This window comes from Falco naumanni, chromosome 7 (genome assembly GCF_017639655.2).
Source record: "Falco naumanni isolate bFalNau1 chromosome 7, bFalNau1.pat, whole genome shotgun sequence".
In the NCBI taxonomy this organism is placed as follows: Eukaryota; Metazoa; Chordata; class Aves; order Falconiformes; family Falconidae; genus Falco; species Falco naumanni.
The window spans coordinates 29,287,085-29,311,795 of NC_054060.1; the positions used below are offsets into that span (position 1 = coordinate 29,287,085).

The following is a 24,711-nucleotide window of genomic DNA, read 5'->3' on the forward strand; positions in this document are numbered from 1 at the left end:
TTCAAGAAACCCCCAACAGGCACAGGAATAATGTAACCAGAAGAGAAACTGATTTTTGTGGCTATTCTACCTCTAGAGAAGACAGTTAACTTCACAAACCCAACTTGTCATCTTTTCCTCACCCTCCAGCTAGTTAGTAACTTTAAGGAGGAGTTCCTCACCACGGTAGCACGATGGATCATCATGTTACAATTACTACATCTCAAAACAGGAAACTGATCCTTAATCTATGGTTCAAAAACACTTCTCACCCCCAACCACAAGTCTTCCACTAAATCTGCCTAAATTCTTTTGAATTTTGCACTTCACTTCAAAACAACAGCTGAAAATTTACAAAGCAGCCGTGTTACTGAAAGCTTTCATGGTATGCTGCACTGAGAGCTCTCCAGTTATTGCTCAACTATCAAACGTCTGACTATCAAAAAACATTTATTAGTGGAAATTTTGATATCCATACACTCACTCAACACTGTAAACCTGCCCAACAACCACAGTAAGAGCTATAGGCTGCACTTATAACACTGATATAAATTCCGAGGAATATTTTTAGCTTATGTAACAGACATACTTATTTTATAAAAGCTCCACCATTGGCTTGCATTAGTCATGTCTGCACTTTCTGACATTAAGTCTGTGTTAGACTACCCAGCACATCTGCTAGCACCAACTGCAACTCACTTCCGTAGCACAGATACTTACACCAGAAAACATCTTTAATTGCACTTACAGAAAACAATTGCAGGACTTTCATTAGTTTAGCTCTTGCCCAGAATCTAAGATCTACCCATACTGCAAATCTTTAAACCCCTCACATCATCCAGCAGTGTATTGGCTCTTTGATGTATCATTAAAAACACCAGGCTAGCTTAAAAGCTATTTAAGGCAGTAAGTTCCCCACAGAGGCTATTGATACAGATCTAAGTGTGTTCAAGTTCCAGCATAAATCTAACAGAAGACTCTCATTTTCTAACAAGTATCCTAAGAATGCCCCAAATTCATGAGTCTCTTATGCACACACACACCTCTATTCGAACTTGCACAAAACTCTTGCTGTAGGCTGGTACAGCTAACACTTCACAACAGGACATGCACATTCCAGTCTGTTCTTATACGTAAGAAAAGCTTTGTGAGGTACTGTCTGTTGTTCAACTAGTACTAGCAAAATACTTAGAAAATATTTTGAAAGTGGGGGGAAAGGATGGTAGTGAACAATAGCACTGAAAATGCACTTGATTCTACTGACTTTGGTGTCTAGGTTTTTCTTCCAGAAATAATTAAACATAAGGCAGTATTTGCACTTGTCAAATCATAAAATAGAAGATGTTAAAGGCTACAAGTCAGAAGAGCATCAGCAGACTTCTGCAGGAGAGTACAGCCTTACTAAAGCACTGTTTCGTAGGAGTTAACTGTACAGATAATGCCAAGTAGTTTGGAAAGATACAGATTAAGCCTGTTTATCCAAGTGATGCTGCTGCAGTTGCGTTTTTCTTCTCAGGATTGGTGTTGACAAAAGCAACTTCAAAGCATTATTCCACTGTTTACACTAAACAAAACACTCCCCATACTATCCCAGCGACCTCCTTTCTGGGGAGGGGGGAAACAGACCTGTAATATTGGTTTGGCATTGTCTTTTCACAAACTATTACTATTACTTTGATATTTGCAAATTGACATTCAAAGGCGGGGTGGGGGTGGGGTGTAGACAAACAAGACATATCAGACTTTTAATCCCAAGAAAGATGATCAATCTGCTGACAGCACTTTCAGTCAGGTATAGAACTTACGTTCTCCAGCTCAAAGTCTGAAAAATGCAAAAAGTGAAGGTTGAACAGAAATCAATGTTTTCTGCATTGATATTGTGCTATTTGTATTAAAATGCTTTTATTCTTTTATCCTAAAAAAGAATTACTAATTTCATGTGAATAAAAGGACTGACTAGAGTTTCTACAGGGAAAAACCTTGGAAGACATCAGGAATTGTCTGTGAAGTAGAAAAAAGGGTGGTTCCTGAAAAAATCCAGAGCCCACCTTATCTTCCTGTTTCACAGTAACACAGTAACTGTACAGTCTCATCACCAGTCAATACATTTCCTTTCAAATTGCAATCAAGGATAAGCAACACTGGTATTTGAGCACTTCAAGTGCAAACACATGTCAAACAGCAGCCTATCACTATCCTTATTACTAGTCTAATTTTTGTAACTTCTGGAAGAAGTCATTGCCAATATGTCTTGCAATGAAGTCCATTAAGTCTTGATTAGCACAATCAACTCACACTTGCTTTCCAAAGAAACTTCTAGAGAAGTGAAGCAAGCACAGGTCCAGGGGCTTCCCCCTCTTCCTCCACCCCCCCCCCTCCCCCCCCCCCGCACCTCCCTCCCCCCCAAGCAGCCTGCTTGCCATGGAAAAAGCTGACTTCAAGGCAAGCATATTACATTTCCTTCCCCAGGAGCTCTGCACCAAGTTCTTACAACTTCCTCATGAATAACCCAGAGGTGCAAAGGGAGTAAGGAAAACACAAAGAATGATTCTAGAAGGTCCGGGACTCATCTTCAACACAAGTTTAACGGCAACAGATGGAACAAGCTTGCAGGTTGACCTTTTAGAAGCAGACATTATAAAGCCATAATGGAGACCTTTACTGAAGGGATAAGTGCTCCCCTGTTTGGGGTGGTGACGGTGGTGGTGTTTCTTTTAAACTTGAAGGGTATTCCAGCCACACTCACATGCAAAAACTTGTCTGCTGAACTCTGAGGCTATTCCACCACACAAAATTATAGGGATGCCCATCCTCTAAGCCCTCATTTTTAATTTGAGAAGCAAGCACCACTGGCGTAGCAAGTCCTAGACAAAAGCCTTCCCTTTGGAAACCAGGGCCAAACAATCCCATTTTGTTAGGAATGCTGCGGAAGGCCAGGTTATATCAGCAGCAGATAGCAGAAAGCTGTAGAGCAAGTTGAAGCCTTCTATTTGAGAGCAATTACTGCAGTTATACTCCTCCTTCTGGCCCAGTCACAAAAGCAAGACAATGTTTACAAACTTTGGAGCCCTCCTGTTGTGTGAGTGGAACTCTACCAGTTAGCCCCACCTGACAATCTTTAGGAAGCCTGCAAAACCAGGGGTGTAAGGGGGATATTTTTTGCCATGGTTAGCAGCCAACAGGCAGATTATCTCTGCCTACATGAGTTTGAACACCTCATTCCACTCCTACCCCAAACTAAGCCAAGTCAAAACTGAAGGGGGGTGCATGTGTGTACGCGTATGGGGGTGGTAGGAGGAAACCTAGATGTCTAGACTATTAAGACTCATTTCATTGCAAAATGAGCACAAATAAAAACAACAGGTGAATAAGGTAGCGTCAGTCTTGGAGTTAATACATGAAATTTAACACCCAGGTAGACTCACCTTCAGTTACAGAAAGTTACCCAGCAACTAGGTAGAAGAATCCTACCAACAACCAGTTGCATGCATCTAAAAGATAAAACAACTTCAAGGAGGAACTCAAAGGGGCATTACATCATCTATTTGACAGTGCCTAGTATGTTCTGAAACAGGAGCATAGTGTGCTTTTTCCAAGGTGATAGAACTACTAGATCATGACATAGTTTACCAGATGATATATCTATAGGAAGATCTTCAAATGAAGGTTTGAAGATACTGTGATCCTGCTGCAATGGCAGAATGCAACAGGAGTTTCTCAGTATGAGGGGTCCTTGATATATCACGGGACAACAAACATTTTAGCTGTGGAGTTCTAAAAGTCATCTTAAGTCACTTATCAGCTTTAGCTAATGCCTGTAGAAACAATGACCTATTTTCAGGTAGCTCACAAGAGGCCAAAATGCTGTATCTCCAACTAGAGCTCCTCAAGGGAGGACATTAACACAATCACCTCAGACCACATACAAAGTCAAGAGAAAGACCACTGGAGATCCACACACATATGAGAAGCTAAACCATCAGAAGGAAAGACTCCACAACTCTAAGCAAATCTCAGCCAATTCAACCTTGTGACAAATGACAAGACTTAGAGACAGTATTTGTTCCCAATACCTCAGTACCGGCCCTGACATTTGACAGCACCCTGTCAGACAGCTGCTGGAGACAGAGCAGCACCTCTGAGTAAATGGGAAGCATGCACCTCACTAACTTTTTACAGTGCCAGAAGCAAGTCATTAGCTTCTTATTTAGAAGAGCTGTGGGAGATCTGACCAGGCAGTAGTCATGTCAAGACTCCACCTGAAGAAAAAACCTTGACCTGCTGGCTACTCTCAGCTCACAGGAGACTAAAGGTTCTAGAGAGTCCATTCCTATTTTAAAGCTGTGCCTTTCACACTTACACACATAGCAGCAATGCTAGTCCTGTGGAATAGAAGCAATTCCTGCCTCTGCTTTTTGTAGCTATCAGCTCTTCATCCCCACCCTACTCCATCCCCCCCCTCCTGATTCCAGCATATACACATCTCTGCTGTACTCAGCTACATTAAGTTCCAACTCTGAAGTCCAAGCTGTCAGCTGTAGTCACTTAAATTTGAACAAACACCATAGGACTGGCTTCCAAATAATTTTCCTTACACTTCCGGAGCTAAACACAAAAAAGGCATCGGTGAAAACTTTGCTACTCTGGTACAAGGGGTCCTGTGATAGCTTGCCTTTGCTGAGAGCTTCCAGCAAGAAATGAGAACAATATCTATGTTTAAGGCCAATTTATGCTATCAGCCACCACATTTACCAGTGTTGTTGAAACACTTCTATTTTATTGCAAATGCTTCCTGCCTGTGGCATCTCCAGTCACATCCTGTGTGCCACAAGTCTCAAGTATTCATTTATAAAAGTAATCAATACATCAATGGTGACATAGATTATTTTTTTGTGCCAACCATATGAGCAAGCACAGAGCTCATGAAAAAAATAATGAATTTAATCTTACGCAAACGATCAGTAGCTACAATTTTATTCTAGTGACTAGAATAGTGGCATTCTAGGTGGTCTTTAAACCAGTTCTTAGGCTAACATACACACAGTTTAATCTTACCAATTCTTTCTCTTTCCACAGTATTTTTAAGAATTCTTTGCACCAACTCTCATACTGGGAGTACAGTATTTCAAATCTTGTCATTTAAGCTTCCAAGCTTGCTGAATGTAAACTGATTTTCAGACAGCCTCATATAACCCTGAGTTAATGACACCTGTAACTTGGTGGTTCTGAGCAAATTTGTATTGCTAATTGAGGTTTCACAAAGTAAGTCTTGTGACCCGTCAATTCGATAAACAGCTACTACTCCTTCAATCCATCAAAGCCATCTTGTTTCTAGCTAAGCGAGTTCCCTTCACATGCTGAATACAAGTTCTTTGATCAGATCGCAGTAAGAGATTTGCTTCCCATTCTCATCCATGTCTTCACTATATAATATTCAGAAGTCAGTTGCAGAGTGCACCATGGCTAGAAGGGGAGGTTAGAGAACAGGGGCAAAACCAAGGAAGACTACGTTCGGTGTTATGCCACTATGTGGTTCTGTAACTGAAGGTGGAGGGAAGCAGTGTGGGTCTCCTGTTTTCCCTCTTGCAAGAGATGGGATGAACAGCACCCCTCAAGACAGAGATGTTAGAAATCAAAGGTCCAGAGAAAAGCAACAAGAAGGAAAATAGAATCAAATTATTTCCACGAGAGGAATGAAAGTGTTGGTGAAGACTTCCCAGCCTAGAAGAAAAACAACAGGAGTATGTTATAGATGTCTACAACACTACAAAAGGCCCTGGGGATGGTTAGGAACAGATCATCTGCTTACTTGTTCTTGAAAGAACTAAAGGGCATCAAATTAAGCTAACAGCAGCCATGGTGAGAAGAAAAGAAGGAAGAGAAGATGGCACTTCATGCAAAGCTTGGCAAAATGTTACACAGAATTGCCCAAGTGGTTTTATGAGCTTTGTTGATCCAAGGGCAGAATGGCACCAATACATAGCAGAGACCAACCACAACTAGTTCAGAAAGTTCCCAGGCTGAAAACAGAGCTTGGAAGAAAAAGAAAAAAATAATAATTCCATATTCTTGCCCTTTGCCTTCCATGAACATTTGCCTATGTTCCCTGAACTCTGGTTTCAGTACAGGTGCTGTTGTGAAGCAAGTATTCTGCTTTTCCTGATGGCTGACATTAAAACAAAAGTACAAAAAAAAAATTGCACTGTAGAATCTTGTATGCCTGTCTGAACCATCAGTATCTATCCCAGGGTAATCAAAATCATGACCAAGGAATATTTGAGGGGAAGAAAGGGAAGCCAGGATAAATAAAAAAACCAGTTCTAAATGATATTTATAATTATATCTCAGAATTCTGCTTTGAAAGCCACGACAGAAGTAGTCATAATTGAAAAATTTAACCAAGATTCTCCTTTCTGCAGTACTGAAGTATCACATGAAATAAAATAATTGTAAAAATCACTAAAACATGTACGCAATATATGCATAGCAAGCCATGTAACCATTGCAGTAGATGGAGCAAATGCTATTCAGAAAAAAGACAAGAGCTGAGCTAGACCTATTAATTGGGGGACCTTACTATGCAGAATAAAGGTTTAAAGGACTGTAGGCTTCTGAAACTTCCCCTTGAGGAAAAGGTAATCACTCTTAAAAGACTGTCTGGATTAAGTCAGGTGACACAAAGCACAACATATTGTCATCCAAAGCCAGAGAAACGAAATGCACAAATACAGCAAGCATTTATCATTTATTAACTAGCTGAGGATTGACAAGTGTCAAGTGAAATACTAAGCCTACTGATTCTATAGCAATTTTTCACATAAAAATTTGTGAGCACATTTTTGATAAAAATCATGGTTTAACCATAAGAAAACCAGTATTTGCCTTGGGGAAGACTAAACTGAGGCTTACACAGAAAGGTAACTGAAATAACCAGGCACTTCAGCTCCAAACTAGCTATTCTCTTTACAGTAGTCAAAACCAAAGCCAAAGGTGGCTGGAGCTTCTCCTAGTTACTCTTACTCCACTAAGAAAATGATTCTGCAATGTGTATGTATGCCACTGAGCCAAGTATCACGGTTCTAGACAGACATGTTCTTCTACACTAGCTGAAGAGCAAGCAAGAAATAGCTCCCCATTAAAGGCCAGACCTCTCGGTCACTCAGGTACTAGTCTTTCTAATACGGAACAAACAGCTTTCAAAACATCACCTGTATTCTCCAAGAGGAATTAGAGGAAGAACAGAATAGGAAAGGTGAAGATTAGGTTAGCAGGACTGGCACAAAAGCTGTGAAGGCAAGAGTATTTGTGACAGTCTGGAAATAGCAGCTAACAAGAAAGAAGAAGTGTTAGAACTTTAAAGCTGAAGTGGAACAAAAAGTAAAAATGTCACAGACTTACTGAAGTTCCCCTAACTTGACCGAACCACCTCAAAATGCAACACTGCTACCCATAAAACGTGTCTTCAAATATTGTAAGGAATCCTTGTCATTACTCAAGATTCCAGACAAACTACAGGAAGAATAATAGAACGGCTTGGATTGAAAGTGACCTTAAGACCATGTAGTTCCACCCCCCTGCCTTGGGCAGGGACACCTTCCACTAGACCAGGTTGCTCCAAGCCCCATCCAGCCTGGCCCTGAACACTGCCAGGGATGGGGCAGCCACAGCTGCTCTGGGCAGCCTGTGCCAGTGCCTCACCACCCTGGTTGTGAAGAATGTCCTTAGATCTAATCTAAATCTACCATCTTCCAGTTTAAGGCCATTCCCCCTTGTCCTATTGCTACAGGCCCCTGTAAAAAGTCCCTCTCCGGCTTTCTTGCAGGCACCCTTTGGGTACTGGCAGGTGCTGTAAGGTCTCCCTGGAGCCTTCTCTGCTCCAGGCTGAACAACCCCAGCTCTCTCAACCTGCCTTCATAGAAGAGGTGCTCCAGCCCTCTGATCATCTTCACAACCCTCCTCTGGGCTCACTCCAACAGGTCCATGTCCTACTTACATTGGGGGCTCCAGAGCTGAATGCAGTGCTCCAGCTGGGGCCTCCCGAGAGCAGAGGGGGAGAATCACCTCCCTCAACCTGCTGGTCATGTTTCTTTTGAAGAATATCCAGTCTCCACAGCAAGCCAGATTAATTGCCTAGATTTCTAAAATATGTTCCTAGATACTCTGCAGGGATATCTAGAATCTCCTGACAAAGGGAAACTGTAGATATATCTGCTTAGCCCTTTGGATCTGCCTCAGTAGCTCTGAAGCCAACAGTGGCTATAGTCTCAGTCCTGGGCTCAGACAACACAGATCCAGAACTTGAGCCAAGATCAGACTCCTTCGTGACCTCTGGAAACACATTTTAGACCAAAAGGAACAGGGGTGGGGAAGAATTAAGACATTACAGGCCTTCTGGAGCCATAACTATACAGGTGAACCTATTTCAGGTCAACTTTTGGCTTTGAACTTTTGCACACTGTCCAGTAGGAAAAAAAAAAAATGCCCTGAACGTCTTTGTCAGTACCCACAAAAGACTTTCTCCTTCAAGTCTCTAACAAGTCATGGGAAAAGACTTCCAGAAACTCAATACCATTCAACAACTCAGTAAAACTGCTTTTCTTCTACATAAGGAAGCCCACCCCACCACACACACACCCCAATCTGCAAAGAGCATGGCAGATTTTGCCTGCATCTTGGAGGTGAACTTCAGATCTCCTGGACAGAGGCCTAGCACTCCACGAAAAGCTTTAGGCGTGGAAAACTGGCCTCAAAAAGGACAGCTTCACCCAACTGTCAGCTCTTCCACAGTTGACTAAGCACTACAATGCTCTGCTCACACACGACCACTGCAGAAGAACAACCAACACTATAAAGAAGGATGATACATACAGAAAGTAAAATCCAGGTGAAAACAGTCTTAAACCGTTCTGCTTTGTTTCAAACAGCTGATGAGAGCTAATGATGCACACAGAGCTAATGCAACCAGCAAATGCCCGCGCTCACAAGAAGCATTAGCCCTTCCACTGCCACAGCCCCCCTTCTGCTAGCTAATTTACCTAACACATCCATAAACATGAAACTTTTACACAATGTGATTAAAAATTAACTGATCTTTAAATATCCTTTGATATAGGTGTTAGTGTGTCTGTTCCAATGAGGTTTTCTGGAAAGTAAGTGGGGATATAAGAAGATAGATAGTAGAAAAAACAGCCGATTACCAAAACAAAACTGTTGTAAATGTAACCACTACCAAAGCAATAGAATTTGGTATGGTATACTACAACCATACAAAAAGACAAGACAAAATCCCAGTAGTTTACCCTGAGGGTAGTCAAACAAGTACCAGTTTGTATTGTACCTGTTTGAGAAAAGCAGGAAAGCCTAGTGTAACCTCCCCAGGTTTCACAGTTCTAGAACAGAAGCAGCAGGAAGGGAAATGAAATTAACCCCACATGCATCAACCCTGCAAACCTGCTAGAACCTCAAGTAATAGCCTTCCCTTCCATCCTATTCAGGGAGAATACAAGGTGTTGATTTTTAATGAAGATCAGAAACCGAGATTAAATAAGAAGTTATACACAAGAGAAAAAGTCTAGCAATTCCAGCAAATGTTTCTCTGCTAGTATCTGATTTTGGGGGGGGGGGGGGGGGAAGTCAGAAACCTGCCAGAAAACACTGGTTTAGATGGAGGGTCACAGGATTAAGTTTTAATAGATATTTTGCCTGATCATTACATAAAAGGAAATAAACAAGCTATTCACATTTTAAGATACTTTAATGACTTTGCCATCTATTAAGATACAGTCCACACTACCACTGCTGAAGCTAGCAATACCAGTTCCCAGAAATCCACTGAGTTAATCCAATAGCAAAGAACAGAAGAAAGTATTGATGAAATTAGAGAACAGAGGGAAAAAAGCATTTTAGAAAGAGATGTGTACAAGTACAATACCATGCAGACAGCTGGGTACTCTCTTAACCTCATTTTATTAGATTTAAGCAGGAGCTTTCAGTTTTGCTACCACCTTTGAACCGTTTCAGACAAACTTGACATTAACCAAGTATCCACATTCTCCTCTTTTTCTAAAGTTTTGGAAGAAATCCAAGATAAATTAAGCCCATTATACATACACTTTCTTGTTGCATTAAAGAAAGTGTAACTAGATTGTCTCTTTTGAAGTGTATGTAACAACCATGAAGACCCATTAATGGTTAGTGCAAGATTTGTTTTATGCTAATGTTTAGAATTCAAAAGATGAGCTAGTAATTAATACTGGTCTTCCCCTCCCCTCCATGCGGCATGGATATTAGTGTCCTCTGGGCACTTTAAGCCATGCATCGTTATAATTTCAACTTGAAGTCAAGGGGGAATTAAACTAACTATGTAATAACATACTTTAATTATTGTTCTAAACACAGAACACCTGCATGCACTCTTTTGTATTGGAAATATGCATACTAAGAGGGCAGGCAAATACAGAAAAATAGATATGCCCCCAAGTTCTATGCATGCAAAGTTCCCAGGAATAGAGAGTAGTGTTTTAATCTTAATCCTTTCAAATAATGTTAGCTGTTGACAGCACTGCAGTCCTTCCCTTGTTTTTGAAAAAGCAAATGCCCACAAAACTAATTCAAGCTAACGAGCCTAGATGTCTTGCCGAGGAAGAGGGAAGGCCCATCTCAGCCTCTGTTCCTAAGGGAGCACAAAGATTAGGGTACTGGTTTCTGAGCCCTCTTCAAGGCTCTCAGTCCTACCCAACAGGGTCAACTCTGGAGCTAGCTGGGCAGCATCAGCCACACATGAAAGAGGACACATGAGGCAAAGGCAACAGCTGCCTGATCAAGCATTCACAGAGCTCCAAAAAAGAGGCATCATTTTTCTCCAGTGGTGTTGACTCCTAACACAGGTATCGGTATAGTTCACCATAAAGGAACACAAATGTCTAGGTTTTATTGCTACATGAGCTGTACAACAGCTTCAGCCAATTTGAACTTCACATTTTCACATGTAAATTATCAAACAGGTTGTAAATTTCCTCACAGTTGGTGACAAAAATGTTGTTCATCCAGAAAAAGGGGATAACACGTTTAAGTTGTCCTTTGTTTAGGCCCCAAACTGAACACTAGTTCATTTTTTAATTTCTGCATATGCCAAAGAGGCTGACAGAGTGGGTTTTTTTCTGTTTGTTTCTCTATTTCGACTTTATAGATAGCTGCCCACCTTCCCTTATAACCTCCTCGGCTCTGAACCAGGACACTACAGACACAACCAAAGCTACATTCGTATCTTGTTGTGTTCCATAAATTTACAAGAATAAGTTGAAAAGAAAAATAAGTCACCACTGTAAGAGACGGTGCAAACTCTTTCATGTAGATCATACACAAGGAACTTGAATAAAGGATTAAAGAGAGATTCTGCACACAGACATGCACACTTAGTTAAATACACATGGTAGCACCAGAGCTAAGCTGTGAAAAAAGTTTATAAGCATGTTCCTGAACAAATACTTGTATCATATCCCAGCAGCAAGACTGAATCTTCTGAACAGCACTTTGTGGCTACAGTAAATCTTTATCACATGTTTGCAGCACCAACCACTATGTTGTTTTTAATTACTATTAAAAATGAACAGCTTACAGCAGCAAATGAATGCAGCATACAATACATGTAGCCTACAATTCAAAGATACCTATTTGAATATATAAAAACCAAGACCTGATCAATCCCATCATAACAAAGCAGCATCAGAACTTTAATATAAAACCATGTCTTTGAGATTAATATAAACTGGAAGGGATCTGATATAGCTTTCTTTTACCACAAAGCAGGCAAAACCCACAAATTGACACATTTTTGGAAGGAAAGCTTTAAGTGTAGCAAAGTACATGGAACAACCTTTGAAAGCAGGCACTTGCCCTGTAAATTTACTCTAAGCAAGTGAATTAAGAGTGCTCCTCTACTTTTTCCCTTCTCCCACTGACATGGATCTGGAAGCTATGAAAGGGAGATCATCTCAGCAAAACTTCACGTTCATTTCATTGTTGACCCCTAGTTACTTCTCTGGTGGGTACCAATATTACAGCCTTCCTCATAAGGATGAGTATCAATGGAGAATAGAATGAAGCCACATAAAGCAAACTAACATTAAAAAAACCCTGGAGACTAATTTTGCTAGTTCAAAGCTGGACTCATAACTCATGAATATGTACTAGTGAATACTTTTCAGTTTCTTTAGTACTTTATTTGCCACTGACTCCTTCTGCATGTTCTGAATTCTCCAGACTCCCGGCAAGCTGAAGTTTCACAGACTAAGCCCTTAGGCTGGACTTTCAGGATTTGGTAGGGACAACCAAAATTATCATTGATAGCGAGCTGCCACAAGTCAAGAGTATCTTTTCCTGCCAGCTAAAGGTTACTTTGTTTACCTTACATTTGCAGTGGCCTGGGAGTAGATACAAACCGCATGAGAAGATCTGTTGACATGCAACAATTTGTTCTGTCTAGACCCTATGACAATTATGACCTGACAGTACAGTTTTAAGTCCAGGACATGCAGCGTTAAAATAAAAAAAAATCTGAATTCTGGAAGTTAACCTCTAAAGAATTGCCACCAGCTAGGTTTGAGCAACCACTTTACTCTTCACCTCTCACAGAGCAAGAGAAGATGCAAAGCAACTGCAAGCTATAAAGCACACAACAGTGAACTTATCACAGCTTAACAGCAATCATCAGAAGGCAATGCAGGAGCACTAAATATCTGACAACCAACATCTTAAGTGTGTATGCAAGTCTAAATATTCCAGTTTCTCTACCTCCTTCCCTTCCTCACTTTCCAATAGAAGTAAGTACTGGTCTGTGTGGATGAACCATAGGAACAAATAGTCTCGTCCAACAGCCAAATACAACATTAAAACATTTTAGGCCTATATGTAAACATATGGTTTACACAACAGTTTATTACCAACACAGGAGGTGCTATCAGCTCATTGTTGCATACAAAACCCAGTTATTAGTGAGGGGCAGCAGGTAGTTATACTTGCTCTTAATACTGCAAGTAAACACAGCCTGACTTCTAGACTTCAGTGATTCCATGCAGCCAGTTACAGTAAGAACTCCATGTTGCGATATAAGGAAAGTCACGTTTATTGCAAAGTAAAACATAATTAGAACTATAAAGAGCACCTAAAAAATATTAGTATCTGTGCATTATATAAGAGAAAGGAACTGTCACTAAAGGCTGTTAAGCAGTAGTACAGGTTACCAGACCAATGCTATCTAAAATTGTCCTCAATGAATAGGAAGAACAGTAAGTGGTTCCAAAGCCTGCACACCCTAAAAAACTTGTACTTCAGTCTGGATTGGAGCAGATCAATGATGAAGCTATTTACATATTTCTCAACTTACTGCTTAAAGCACATGTAAGTCAAGCCTTCCAAGTATGAACAAGCTCCCTAATTAGAACTTAAGTTCTCCACTGAAACCCTGGACCTCTAACATTAAAAGTTTACATTGTGTTTAAGGTAGACATTAAACTTTACAATGCTGTAAACAGAACTATACATATTCAGGGGAAAAAAAGATTGAAAGAATCCTGTATAATGTCTTAGGTTAACTGCCAGCTCATGTGGTATTTTACTACAATTTGCATGTACAGAACTGCTTCGGAAGGAGTAAAGAAAGCTAGCTTTACCTGAAACTAGCATTTGTCAACCAGCTGTAGGACGCTGCATCAATATTAATTAATACTGGCTAGTCACTGAAAGTCTGAAAACGTAAGATTTATCCAATTTGAACATTAGATGCTTAAAGTTACTTAAGCCAATATGTTCAGTGTACTAGAAAGCACTGGAGAGACTAGAGACCTAGCGGACTACCTGGAAGTAGAACAGTCATTGCAAGAACAATTTAAGTATAATAATCAAATAGTAGCAAACTGCACAAAAACTACCAGAACACATCCTGCTAGGAAAAATATATAAATATATATATATAAAATAAGGACTTTCAAGCCTGAAGCCGGATGTAAACAGATTACAGTTTACGTACCAATAGGCCAGTCTTAACTCAGATTTAAAAACAAAACAAAACAAAACAAAACCAAAAACAAAACCCCAGCAAAACTTCAGAGAATAAGCACCTGTGCATCTGTCCAAGGGGCATATAATTGGTTACTCAAGGACTATTAGGTTGTTTCTTAGCAACCTCTGCAAGCTCTAATCAAGTGAGACTAAGATTGTAATTTAGCCTTGAAATGCCTTGCCCCTTCCACCTAATATAGCATTGTCACTGCTATTGAGGAGCAGTCATTTCAACCACAGATAAGATCCATGCTTACTCTGTGTTTCAGCTGAGAGTTCCTCTTAGCACTTACTAGCAGATCTTCATGTCAAATACGCTTTTTACACTTTATTTAGTATCTGAAACAGCAATTAATAAAATGAACCTTTAATGTTCTTCCTTTTTATACAAAATAAAGGTTAACTACAAGTCTAAAAAAAATCACCTTGGGAACAAAATTTAATAAGGGAACATAAGCTATAGCTCAAGTCTTAACAACATTTTACAACAGTAAAACATTGTCTGAATAGAATTACAAGAAAAATGTTTAATAGCAAAAGCAAAAGTAAAGATATTTCAGGTTAATAGGAAGCATTTACCTCAACGCTGGATGGTATTTAAATCTGGTGATGCTGAGATCTACCATGTCAAACACATTGCATTTCTAAAATTAAGTATCTTTGAGCAAAACTCTAGCCATCAGACTAGAAAAAAAAGCCAAAGGCATCTGAGTAATTGAAAAAAAACACTCAGCTGTTCAGTCCTAGTCTAGCATCTCTGCCATAGTATCAACAGACATATGACAGTCTCCATTTAAGACAGCAGTCTTAAAGATTAAGTTTTATAGAAAGATTTTTCCTTATACAGTAAGCAAAGGCACCAAAAGTCTATGGTTAAATCAGGGACAGCCACTCCTCCATAACTCAAGATGATCTGCACGAGAGCCATCACACAGCTCTCTTCAGCTCTCTCCCTCCTGACAGGTCTGCCTGGTGTAGAGCAGGAGTAGGCAGCAGCTATAAGGTCCCACAACCCGTGGGAGGTGGAAGTTCAGCAGCTGTCTGACAGGACCTAGCACAGATGGTCTCAGCCACCCCTACTGGTTCATATCCCAACCCTGGGGGCAGCAGCATGGGGAGCAGTCAGTCCACATGTCTGCCTCCTGCTTGCAAACATTGAAGATGCAGCTCGAAAACCACCAAATGGTTATGGCAGACAGTACTGCCAGTGGTCACCTCCAGCCAAAGATCAACCAATTTTAGACACTCAGAACCAGAAGCCAGAGCAGCTTTCTGCCAAGAAGCCCAAACACCTATCAGAGTGCTGAAGAGGAAAAGAATGGTGGAGTTACTGCCAAGGAACAGTGGCAACTACCCTTTGGATAAGCATCTGGCTAAGCATTAATATGCCAGAAGCAACATCAGTATATCCTTATTCCTCACTCTTTGAAGTAGCTTCCAAATTGCTGCTCCCAAACTCCTTCCAGATTAGAGGATTACTAGCAGCTAGAACTGGAGAGGACCAAGGGAAAGTAAATTGGTGTGCTAGCAGGAAAGTGACCCTCCCTTTTTATTCTCTTCAGTAGGCTGAGCAGCTCTGAACCAGAGCAAGCAATGCAAATAGGACCCACACAGAGTTGACAAAACATTGGCCTTGTTTTCAGAAGAGGGAAGGGAAGCTTTCAGGCACACCGTATTTTAAAGCTTCTGCAGATGACTAAGTATATGATGTGATCATAGCTGCTTTATGAACTTAGAATAGCTTCTAAAGTATGTTCATAGCATGTATTTCAGAGCCAACACTCACACAAAGCAACAACTACAGGAAAAACAAATGAAGGAGTCAGACTACACAGAAAGGATGAATTCCACTCATCTCGCCTACATGCAGAGACCCAACGGTGCTGCTTAAGAAGGGCCAGACAGCCCACAGTTGCAGCACAAATGAAAGTAATTTTAAAGGTTTTAAAAAAATTTAATATTATCATTTACCTTGCATGTCTGTCTCAAAAATAATCCTTCTCATACATGAAAAAATTGTAGCAACCAGTTAACGACAAAAATTAAAAATGCACTACACCACTTTGGCTTTTTTACATCCGGAAAACATAGTAGTTTTGCCTTATTTATTGTTTGACAGAAACTTACTTCGTTGCAGCTTCTGTGGTGATAAACAGTGAACCCTAACAGTAGCTCAATGCCAGCTGGACCTGTGCAAGGAATGCAAGCAGTAGCATCAAACACAGAAGGTAGCTTCTAGAACAAAGCTTCTCAACATCTACACCAACAGATCTCCTTGAACTTCAACAGGATCGCTCAGAAAGTCTACAATTCAGTCAGAACAGGGCCAAGTGGGCCAAACATCACGTCTGGTATAAACACAACCAATTATAGTGTCACCCTAACCAATTACATTAAAGATAAACCTGATTGTTTAAGATTAAAGCTACAAGTAGTCATGTCTTTACTAGACCTTTTGTATGCAATTTTTTTTTTTTTAGAAAACAGTTTTTGAAATCTCTTCAAACTGCCCAAAGGCAACAGCACAAAGTCTCTATCACACTGTGGTGCATCGAACGTGCTCTGTTTTTACCTCACCCTCTTTTCCAGCTCACATCCTCTAGTGTTAAGAGTAATCCCGACTGCTTTAATACCTATTCCATTTTCAGTCAAAGATTTAATACCCACACCAGCTGTGTGGCCAAGAGTGTAGCATTTCACAGATAGGCTGGCTGGAGTACCTTCTGGAATAAAGATTAGAAAGTTGATGAGAGGTGTATAAGCGCTCTGCTCTCAGTATCTGGGAGGTAAGGTAGTTTGTCTTCAAGTTTTGAGATCAGCCTCAGTATTTCCAATAAATAAGCAAGTGTTTATTTAAGGAAGCTTTGAAGGAGTATAAATAGAAGTGTTCTTTACTATCTGACCATCTCTGTGACATTCAAAAGCCCCCTCGAACTATAAGGTACAAAAGCTTAAATAGTTAACAAAATACTGTTCTCTGAGGCATATTTGTTTCAAAGACACATGAAATTCTAGGTTTAGCGACATCAATGTAAGAAAGATTAAGAGTGCAAAGAACATTTCTGCTTAAAATTAGAAGACAGATTTTCTATAGTTACATGAAACTTAAGTCTTTAGGCTTTCTATTCTGGGCAAGCTGCAAATAGTTGCTGGCACACACAGCATGCCAATAATAAATCCCTTTTTCAAAGAGGGGTTCTGAAGTGCTCACCATTAAGGCCTTGATTCTTTTTTAGAGGTGACACCTGCAGCTGCTATTGAAATCAGAGTTGTCACTACCCAGCATTGCTAAAGTCAGTCTCTAACCCAATTAGCTTCTTTTAAGAAAGAGCATAACAAACCCCAAAAGCTACTCCTTGTATTCACGTCACCTGAAACTAAAGGGATATCATTTATACAATAGACCATTCCCCCAACCTCAGCCTTTCATTTCTGATGAGAAAAGTTTGAAGGCAAATACAGTACTGAGCAGGTGAAAGCGTAAGATCCCCCATCTACTTCCCCAAGACTGAGGAAACACTGATCCACATTTTCTGATCCACGACCTAGCTGTCCATGAATTGCAACAGGCAGGGCAAAGCTTTATGAGCATAAGCACTGCAGGCGTTTTGTCAAAAAAAACAAAACAGTTTGGCATTGCAGCTCCACAGCAGTCCTGGAGACTACTGACAAACCAGTCGGGCAGAGTCAGTAAGCAAGCACCAAGTTCAAGGTGGTGGGGAAGTGGTCAAGTATTAAAAAGGAAGTTTTGTGCCATCAGCAGAGCCCTCCCCACCCTGGGGAGCAAAAAAAAAAAAATTAGGCTGCTGGCAAATAAGACATTAAACATTTATGTAGTTCATCAATATATGGCTATCAACTACATTATTTTTTCCATGCTGACTTCCTCTGCTAATGAGGTGGGATGCACGTGCATTACAACCCATCACTACACCAGGTCAATTTTACATTTTGGCATAGGATCTTGCTCTTTCTTCTTATTCCCTGCCCTCAGGTCTTACGTGGGATTGTGTTTGCATGCACTTAGTTTTTTTAAGGGGAGTTTCAATGGAGCAAAGTACAACTATTTAGAGGTAATGCTTGCTGTGTATGAAATGCTTCATTTGTAAAATTCTGATCTTTTTCATGGTAAAAGCGTACCTACTGTTCCTCAGGTACAGTTGTGTACAAGTACCTTTTCCAGTGCTAAATGCCCTAACTTTAACCTGCCTAATTGAAGCATACCTGTCACAACTGGTTGTCATTCACACTGACAGGATGCATGTTTCCTCTATCAGGGAACAGAGTAATTAATCCAGGATATTTTTGTCACAAAGCCTCAAGATCCCGATCTTGAGCAGTGATGGCTGTATTAAGACAGAAGGTAGACCAACTGTAGATCTACCAGACAAACAAAAATAGACAAGAGCATTTCCTACAGTCAGGCTATCAAGCTCCCTACAGGCAACAAGGATCCCAGATAACGCACTTCAAGGCTAGACACCTTCCAGAACCTCACCACCTTGTTTTTTCAGCGTAGAAGGACCAAGAGAACTTGATGCAGAATCCTATACTGAAACAGACAACATCTGAAAGTGCCAAACACAACACTGTACCCATTAAGTAATAAAAGCTGTAAGGTCAAGCATTCCTGCTCAGGTTTTGGCAGGGGAGGGGAGGGGTTGCTTTCTAAGAAATTCAACATTTACCACTGCAGCCAAGTTATCCTCTCAACAGCTTTACATATTTGATGGTTCATGCTCCTGTGTATGTTTTAGATCAAGACTGAACCCTTCCAGGCATCTGGATGAGACTCACACATGGACTGCACGTGGATGAAACTCACACAGAGCCTGGCTATTAAATTTATGTACTTTCACACATTCTTATCTACCTGAAAATTAACAGTCCTTCAAAAGTTTAGAGAGGTGCTATAATCACACTATAAATAGGAAAAAACCCACAAGATCAGTGCTTACAAAAATAATAAATCAGTTGCACACATTCTAGTGGGGAAGGCACTCTTTATCCAAGCAAGTTGCGAGGGCTGCCTGAACCTCTTATGACCACTACTTCAGGCAGGTACACAGAGTCCTAGCTGAGCACCAAGGAGAAAGAAATGAAATTGCTGGTCTCCATTACTTGCCTCCAAGGCCTTGAACTCTGGAGTTCACCTGTGGAGTTGAGTATACTGTACTCGTACGTATATTGCACTGACTGTCACACTAGAATCTCAAAAACAGAGGAGCTGAGGGGAGATAATGATGTATACTGTAATACATGATTTCAACATCCACAACTAGTCAGAACAATTCTTCTATGTGACTAATTAACTGAAGTAATGGATGGCATACCAATATTTATGGTGCAGGAAAAGCTGTGAATTCCCTGAGGGAAGGAACAGGGTGGAGGAAAAAACCACACACAACTCCATTTCGTGCCATCTTGTGAAGGAGCATGAAAAATGGTTGCACACAACCCATCCAGCAGAACATCTATAACTTTAAAACATCATATTCAGAAGCAGCCTTCAATTAAACCCAAATCTAAAATCCTGCCAATAACCTAATCATTACTGATAAACATTGCTGCACAAGGTATTTCTGCAGCGTCAGTTCTGAACAAACAGCTTTGTGGTAGAAAAAAAAATATGCTCAAGACTAATGAACCTAAACTGTGTAAGTGATCAGAATCACTTTTTCAAAGCTAGTTGAATTCTTCAGTCTTTTTTGTTTTAAAGTTGTACATAAATTTTAATTGTATTATTTGTTTGTTAACAATCTCAAATGAGCTTCAAGTTTTACAGCAGGAGGCAAAGAAAAAAATGTGAGGTAGGTGGGTAAAGAAGACAGCTGTATTGTTCTAGCTGTTCCTCAGCCTCTCCCACTGCCAGATTGCCAATGATATATCCCAAGGTAGCAATTTTAAGAACTTTCTGGCAATATCCCAAGTTCCTCTTGCAAATCAGAGATCAGACAAATGATATTAAAAAAAGACAGGAAATAGGAATAAACTGGATAACTGACACCGTATCAAACAGTGGAAGCCACTGAACTCTGGTACTGCAGCTTTACAGAAGAGATACCTTGTTCACATCTTGAAGTTTTAGCATGTAAAATTAAAAAAAAAAAAATCAGCATGACAAAACCAAGGCAAAAAAACACCTTTCAAGATACTACTTGCCTTACAGCTACTGCTAGCTCAGGACACTGCAATATCAAACAGACATCAAGAAAACCTCCCTCGAGCAATGTATACACTAATACGTTATTCTCCTTAAGTGAGGGAGGTATTCAGATGCGGTTCAGTAAGAAGCCCACATACACCAATGCTGGCTTTCATTAGGGTTGGATTTTGCAGTCTTACAAATCCAAACTAGAACTACTGAAGTAAGTCTTTCACTCACTGCCACCACCAAGGCAGATTTGTTTCAAAAGTGAAGGATGCAATTTCTGGTTCTCTTTAGTCTTTTCCCTTCCCAGCACATTCAATACAGGAACATGAATTTCATTTTGTTACTGGGGGTGTGTGGTGTGTGTGTCATACAAAAGACTATGTCTATATTGGTGTTTCTTGTTTGCAAACTTGAGTATAAAAAGAATATTTTTAAATTACCCCAGGGAGCTGAAACCTAACCATCTAACTCCATCTACTTCAAAAACCCCTTGCGTTACACTAGCATTACGATTAAGCCTCTCCTTGCAGGGTCTGTACAGCTTACATACAATTGTGACGAAGATGCTGCTGCATTCCCCATCAACAGACTACATAGCCAAAGTTCAAGATGTAACTACAACATACAGGAGGGACTTTTTTCCATCACTGCATCCACAGACTGCAATACAGGGACTGTTTTTAAAAGTACAGCTACTCCACAGCTTATTTTTAGGCTCGAGGGTGGGCAGGGAGAGTATTGAGTAAACCTTCCAAAAATCAGCCAGCCACCCACTAAACTGCAGTGGCACTATATAAATACATTACTGGCTGCTTTGCAACAGCTGCAAAAAACACAACCAGTAGAAAGAAAGACCAAATATTTCAAGTCCTTTAAAACACTGGAGGCAATGATACAAGAAACAGCAACAGACAGGGTACTATATGCTAGAGATGCTGTGGCCATTTACCTGCAAGAGGCAGGTCAAACAGGCCTTTCTTAGGACTGGATGAGCATAGAACAACAATATCCAGCTGCAAGGTTAGAACGTGCTTATTCCAACAAAGAAAACCCAAAGTAGGCTGGGCTTTGAGACCTGCATTGCAAGGATTATCAAACTCTCCTGTTTCAAGTGGCAATACTAGAAACTGGCAAAATAAAAGCATGAGTTAAGTTACCTTTACTTCCTCACACAGATAACTTCTAGAGCGTGAGGTGCTAATGTTACCAAAATCTCCTGCCGAGGAGTTTATGATTTCACCGAGCCTGTACTAAATGGTCGATAAATAGGAGAAAGCATTTTCCCTTTGATCTTATAACTTAAGAGCAAAATTCTAAGTACCCTGTCTTTATGGTATTGGCTATATCTATTAACGGGAATGCTTCCAAACTCAACAGGCCACAGGACCAACAAAGGCAATTAAAGAAATTGCCCAGCTTGGCAACCAGAATGCAAGTGCCTCTGTGCAGAGATTTTTATCGGTTGTACCATTTTTTTCAATCATCTGACCTCTGCAAAACCCCTACCTTCAAATAGCAGTCAGTTCTTAATATAAGGTGCACAAGCATCAGGCTGGAGGGTCCCTGGTAGCACAGAAAGTGATTTTAAACGGCCTGGGTTCCTTTAGCATGAAATACAAGTGGGCAGGTTTGTCCCTGGCCATTATTAGCAGTAGCTTTGCAGGCAGCAGTGATCCTGCGAGCTGCCGGGAGGGGCCGGCAAGGGCCATTTCACGTTAGTCACCAGGTGCCAAAGGTAACCCGCAGGCTCCCGATACTCACCCCCCCTGCTGAGCCAGCGCGCTGCACCACCCCCGCTCCCCGGTGCCTCCCAACTTGCCACCTTGCACCCCGCGGCCCACTCGGAAGGGCCGAGAGCGGCAGCCGCGAAGCTCCCTGCAGGAGCCCACCTGCCTGCAGCCCGGCCCGGCCGCTCGCCAGCCCGGCCTCCGCGCCCAGCACCCCCGAGAGGCAGAGGGCAGCGCCCCGGCCCCCGGGAGCGGGCCCAGCGCCGGCTGCAGCCCCCGGGAACGCGCCCCTCGGGCAGGCGGGGGCTGAGGGAGCGGACTGGGGGCGAGTGACGGCCCCCCCCCGGGATCCTGCGGGCCGTGGGCAGCACCAGGGTCCCGCACGGCCGCAGCTCCCGCCGCCACCAGCCGGGGCCCGGAGCCGGTCCGTGATAGGATCCGAGCAGGGCTCCGCTCCGGAGGGGGCAGCCCCAGCCTCCCCCCGCCGCCCGGGAGGCGGGGAGCGGCGCGCTCGGCCCTGCGCAGGTGTGTGGGGGGCGGGGGTGCCGCCCCAGCCCTCACGCCCACCGCCGGCGGCTCCCGCCCCTCCGGCCCCCGCGCGCGCCGCCGCGCGGCCCCGCCCGCGCCCCGGGAGGGGCGGCAGCTCGCGCCCTTCGCGAGCCCCGGCACGCGCCCCGCGCGCCCCCACCTGCGCCGCCCGGCAGCGCCCCCTGCCGGGGGCAGCCCCGCGCTGCGCAGAGCCGCGGGGGCTCCGCAGCCCCGGGGCGCGCTGCTGCCGTCGGGCTTCGGCTTTCAGCGGGATTCTTTTTTCCGTCCGTCCCCGCCCGCCCCCCAAACCCCCTCTCCGGTTTTCCCCGCACCTGCAGCCTGCTCGGGCGCCCGTCACGCGGTCAGTCCGCAGCTGCCCCCCGCCGCCGGCAGCCCCCAGACAGGCCGTGGCGGCTCCTCCGCCGGGCCGAGGGCTGCGCACACACCCCACCCCCGGCCCCGGGCCCCGCTCCACCGGCCCCGACCGGGCAGCGCTCCGGCCGCTCGCCCGGCTTTCTTAACGGAGGAGCGGGCAGGCGCTGCAGCACCGACGGGGGTGGGGGCGGAAGGCACACACAAAAAAAGGGCGATAACAGCGCGATCATCAACCTACCGGCCACGCAAACTGAAAGGGAATAACAATCCTGCCCGTCTCGGGGGTTCTGCCTTGATGGGAGTATTTGTTGCTGTTCAAATAGAAAATATTTCCACCGAGAACGGGGGTAGATCCGAATCCGTAGTTACAGGGTCCGACCGGAGTGATCTTGGCCTGATATTCCTTGAGGCAGACTTTCACGTAAGTGTCGCACTCGTCCCGGGTGCAGTCCTGGTTCTGGGGGCTTTTCATGCCATCGCAGCATTCCCCATTGAACAACTCGCCGTTTACATTCCGCACCGAGTTAAGCTGCAGCTCGAAATAGCCCGTGGACCGGGACACCTAAAAATAAAAATCAAAGGGGAGACAGCCTCATTACTACCGCGGCCGGGGGCGCGGGGCTGCGGGGAGGCGCTCCCCGGCCCCCCCCCCCCTCCAACTTCGGCCGGCCGCGGATCTAGCCCCGCCACGGCGGCGCGTACGCGCACCGGCGCGGTATCTCTATAAACAGGGCAGGCGCAAGGTGGACGCGGAGCGGGGAGGAGGGAGACGCGCCGCGGCGGCGCCCCGCGGCCGGGCGCGCAGCCCCCCGCGCCCCCCTACCTGCACGCAGGAGGCGAGGAGCAGCGCCAGGCCGAGCGCGGCAGCGCGGGGGGCCCGGCTCCGCCGCCCGGCGCCCCGCATGCCTGCTGCTCCGCGCGGCCGCCTCAGAGGAGCCCGCCGAGCCCACCGGCCACGGACCGGCGGCCGCTCGCGGCATGGGCGGCGGGGGAGCCGCCCGCAGCGCGCCGGGGGGCGCAGGGCATGGGCTGCCGGCGGGGCCGCCCGGAGCGCTCCGCCGCCGCTCCCCTCCCGCGGGCTCCGCTCGCCCTCTGTGCGCCTCGGCTCCGCGGACACCCAACAAGTAGGTGCCGGAGTGACAGCTTCATTACCCATTCGCCGCCGCTGCCGCCGCCTTCATATTAATGAGGGGGACGGCCCGGCCCCGCGGCCGGCGGGTGGGGCCAGCGCCGCTCCCGCCGCGGCTCTTAAAGGGCGGCGGGCGGCGGCGGCAGCCCCCGCCCTGCCCTGCCCTGCCCCGCCGTGCCGCTGCACTGCCGGCAGCGGGGGGTCCGCCAGCCCCGGGGACGGCGGGGGTGTCCGCCCGCGGGTGCGGAGGAGCGCGCGCGGGGTGCGCGCACCCACGCGGGGTGGGGAGCGCCCGCAGCTGCGTGTGAGTGGGTGGGTGGGGTGCGTGCGCGCGCCGCCCCGGAGGAGCGCGCAGGGTGTGCGCGCACCCGCAGCGTCGGAGGAGGCGTCCGTGGGATGCGTGCACCCACAGCTGTCGAGGGGTGTTTGGGGTGGGCGTGCCCCTGGCGGTGGACACGTCCGTCCTCATGCAGAACTGCGCAGGGTGCACGCGTGTGCAGGCACGGAGGAGCACGTGTGATGCAAGCACACGCAGTCGAGGAGAAGTGTTGTGTGGGAGCACCACAGCAGTGTGTGCAAAGTTCATGCACTCCACAGCTGTGGAGGAGAGCGCAGGGTAGGAGCACCCACACCTGTGAAGGAGTACACAGAGTAGGAACACCTGTGGAGGAGAGCACAGGGTAGCAGCACCCACAGCTGTGGAGGAGTGCACAGGGTGGGAGCACCGGCAGCTGTGGAGGAGTACTGTGCACTCACAGCCA

General features: G+C 44.3%; 1 protein-coding gene across 2 annotated transcripts in view; it reads right to left on the minus strand.

Annotated features, from left to right (window-relative positions):
• Positions 1–24,077, minus strand: part of JAG2 (jagged canonical Notch ligand 2) — a 72,519-nt gene extending 48,442 nt beyond the window's left edge. The window contains exons 1-2 of one of the 2 annotated variants that reach the window (XM_040601896.1): positions 23,974–24,077; positions 23,060–23,383 (exon numbers count right to left, since the gene is read on the minus strand). In XM_040601896.1, coding sequence (XP_040457830.1) covers positions 23,060–23,293 — 234 coding nt within the window. In that variant the 5' untranslated portion in view covers positions 23,294–23,383; positions 23,974–24,077. Of the gene's footprint in view, positions 1–23,059; positions 23,384–23,644 lie in introns of both variants that reach the window. The other variant, XM_040601895.1, reaches the window with a different exon arrangement.
• Positions 24,078–24,711: the final 634 nt, after the last annotated feature.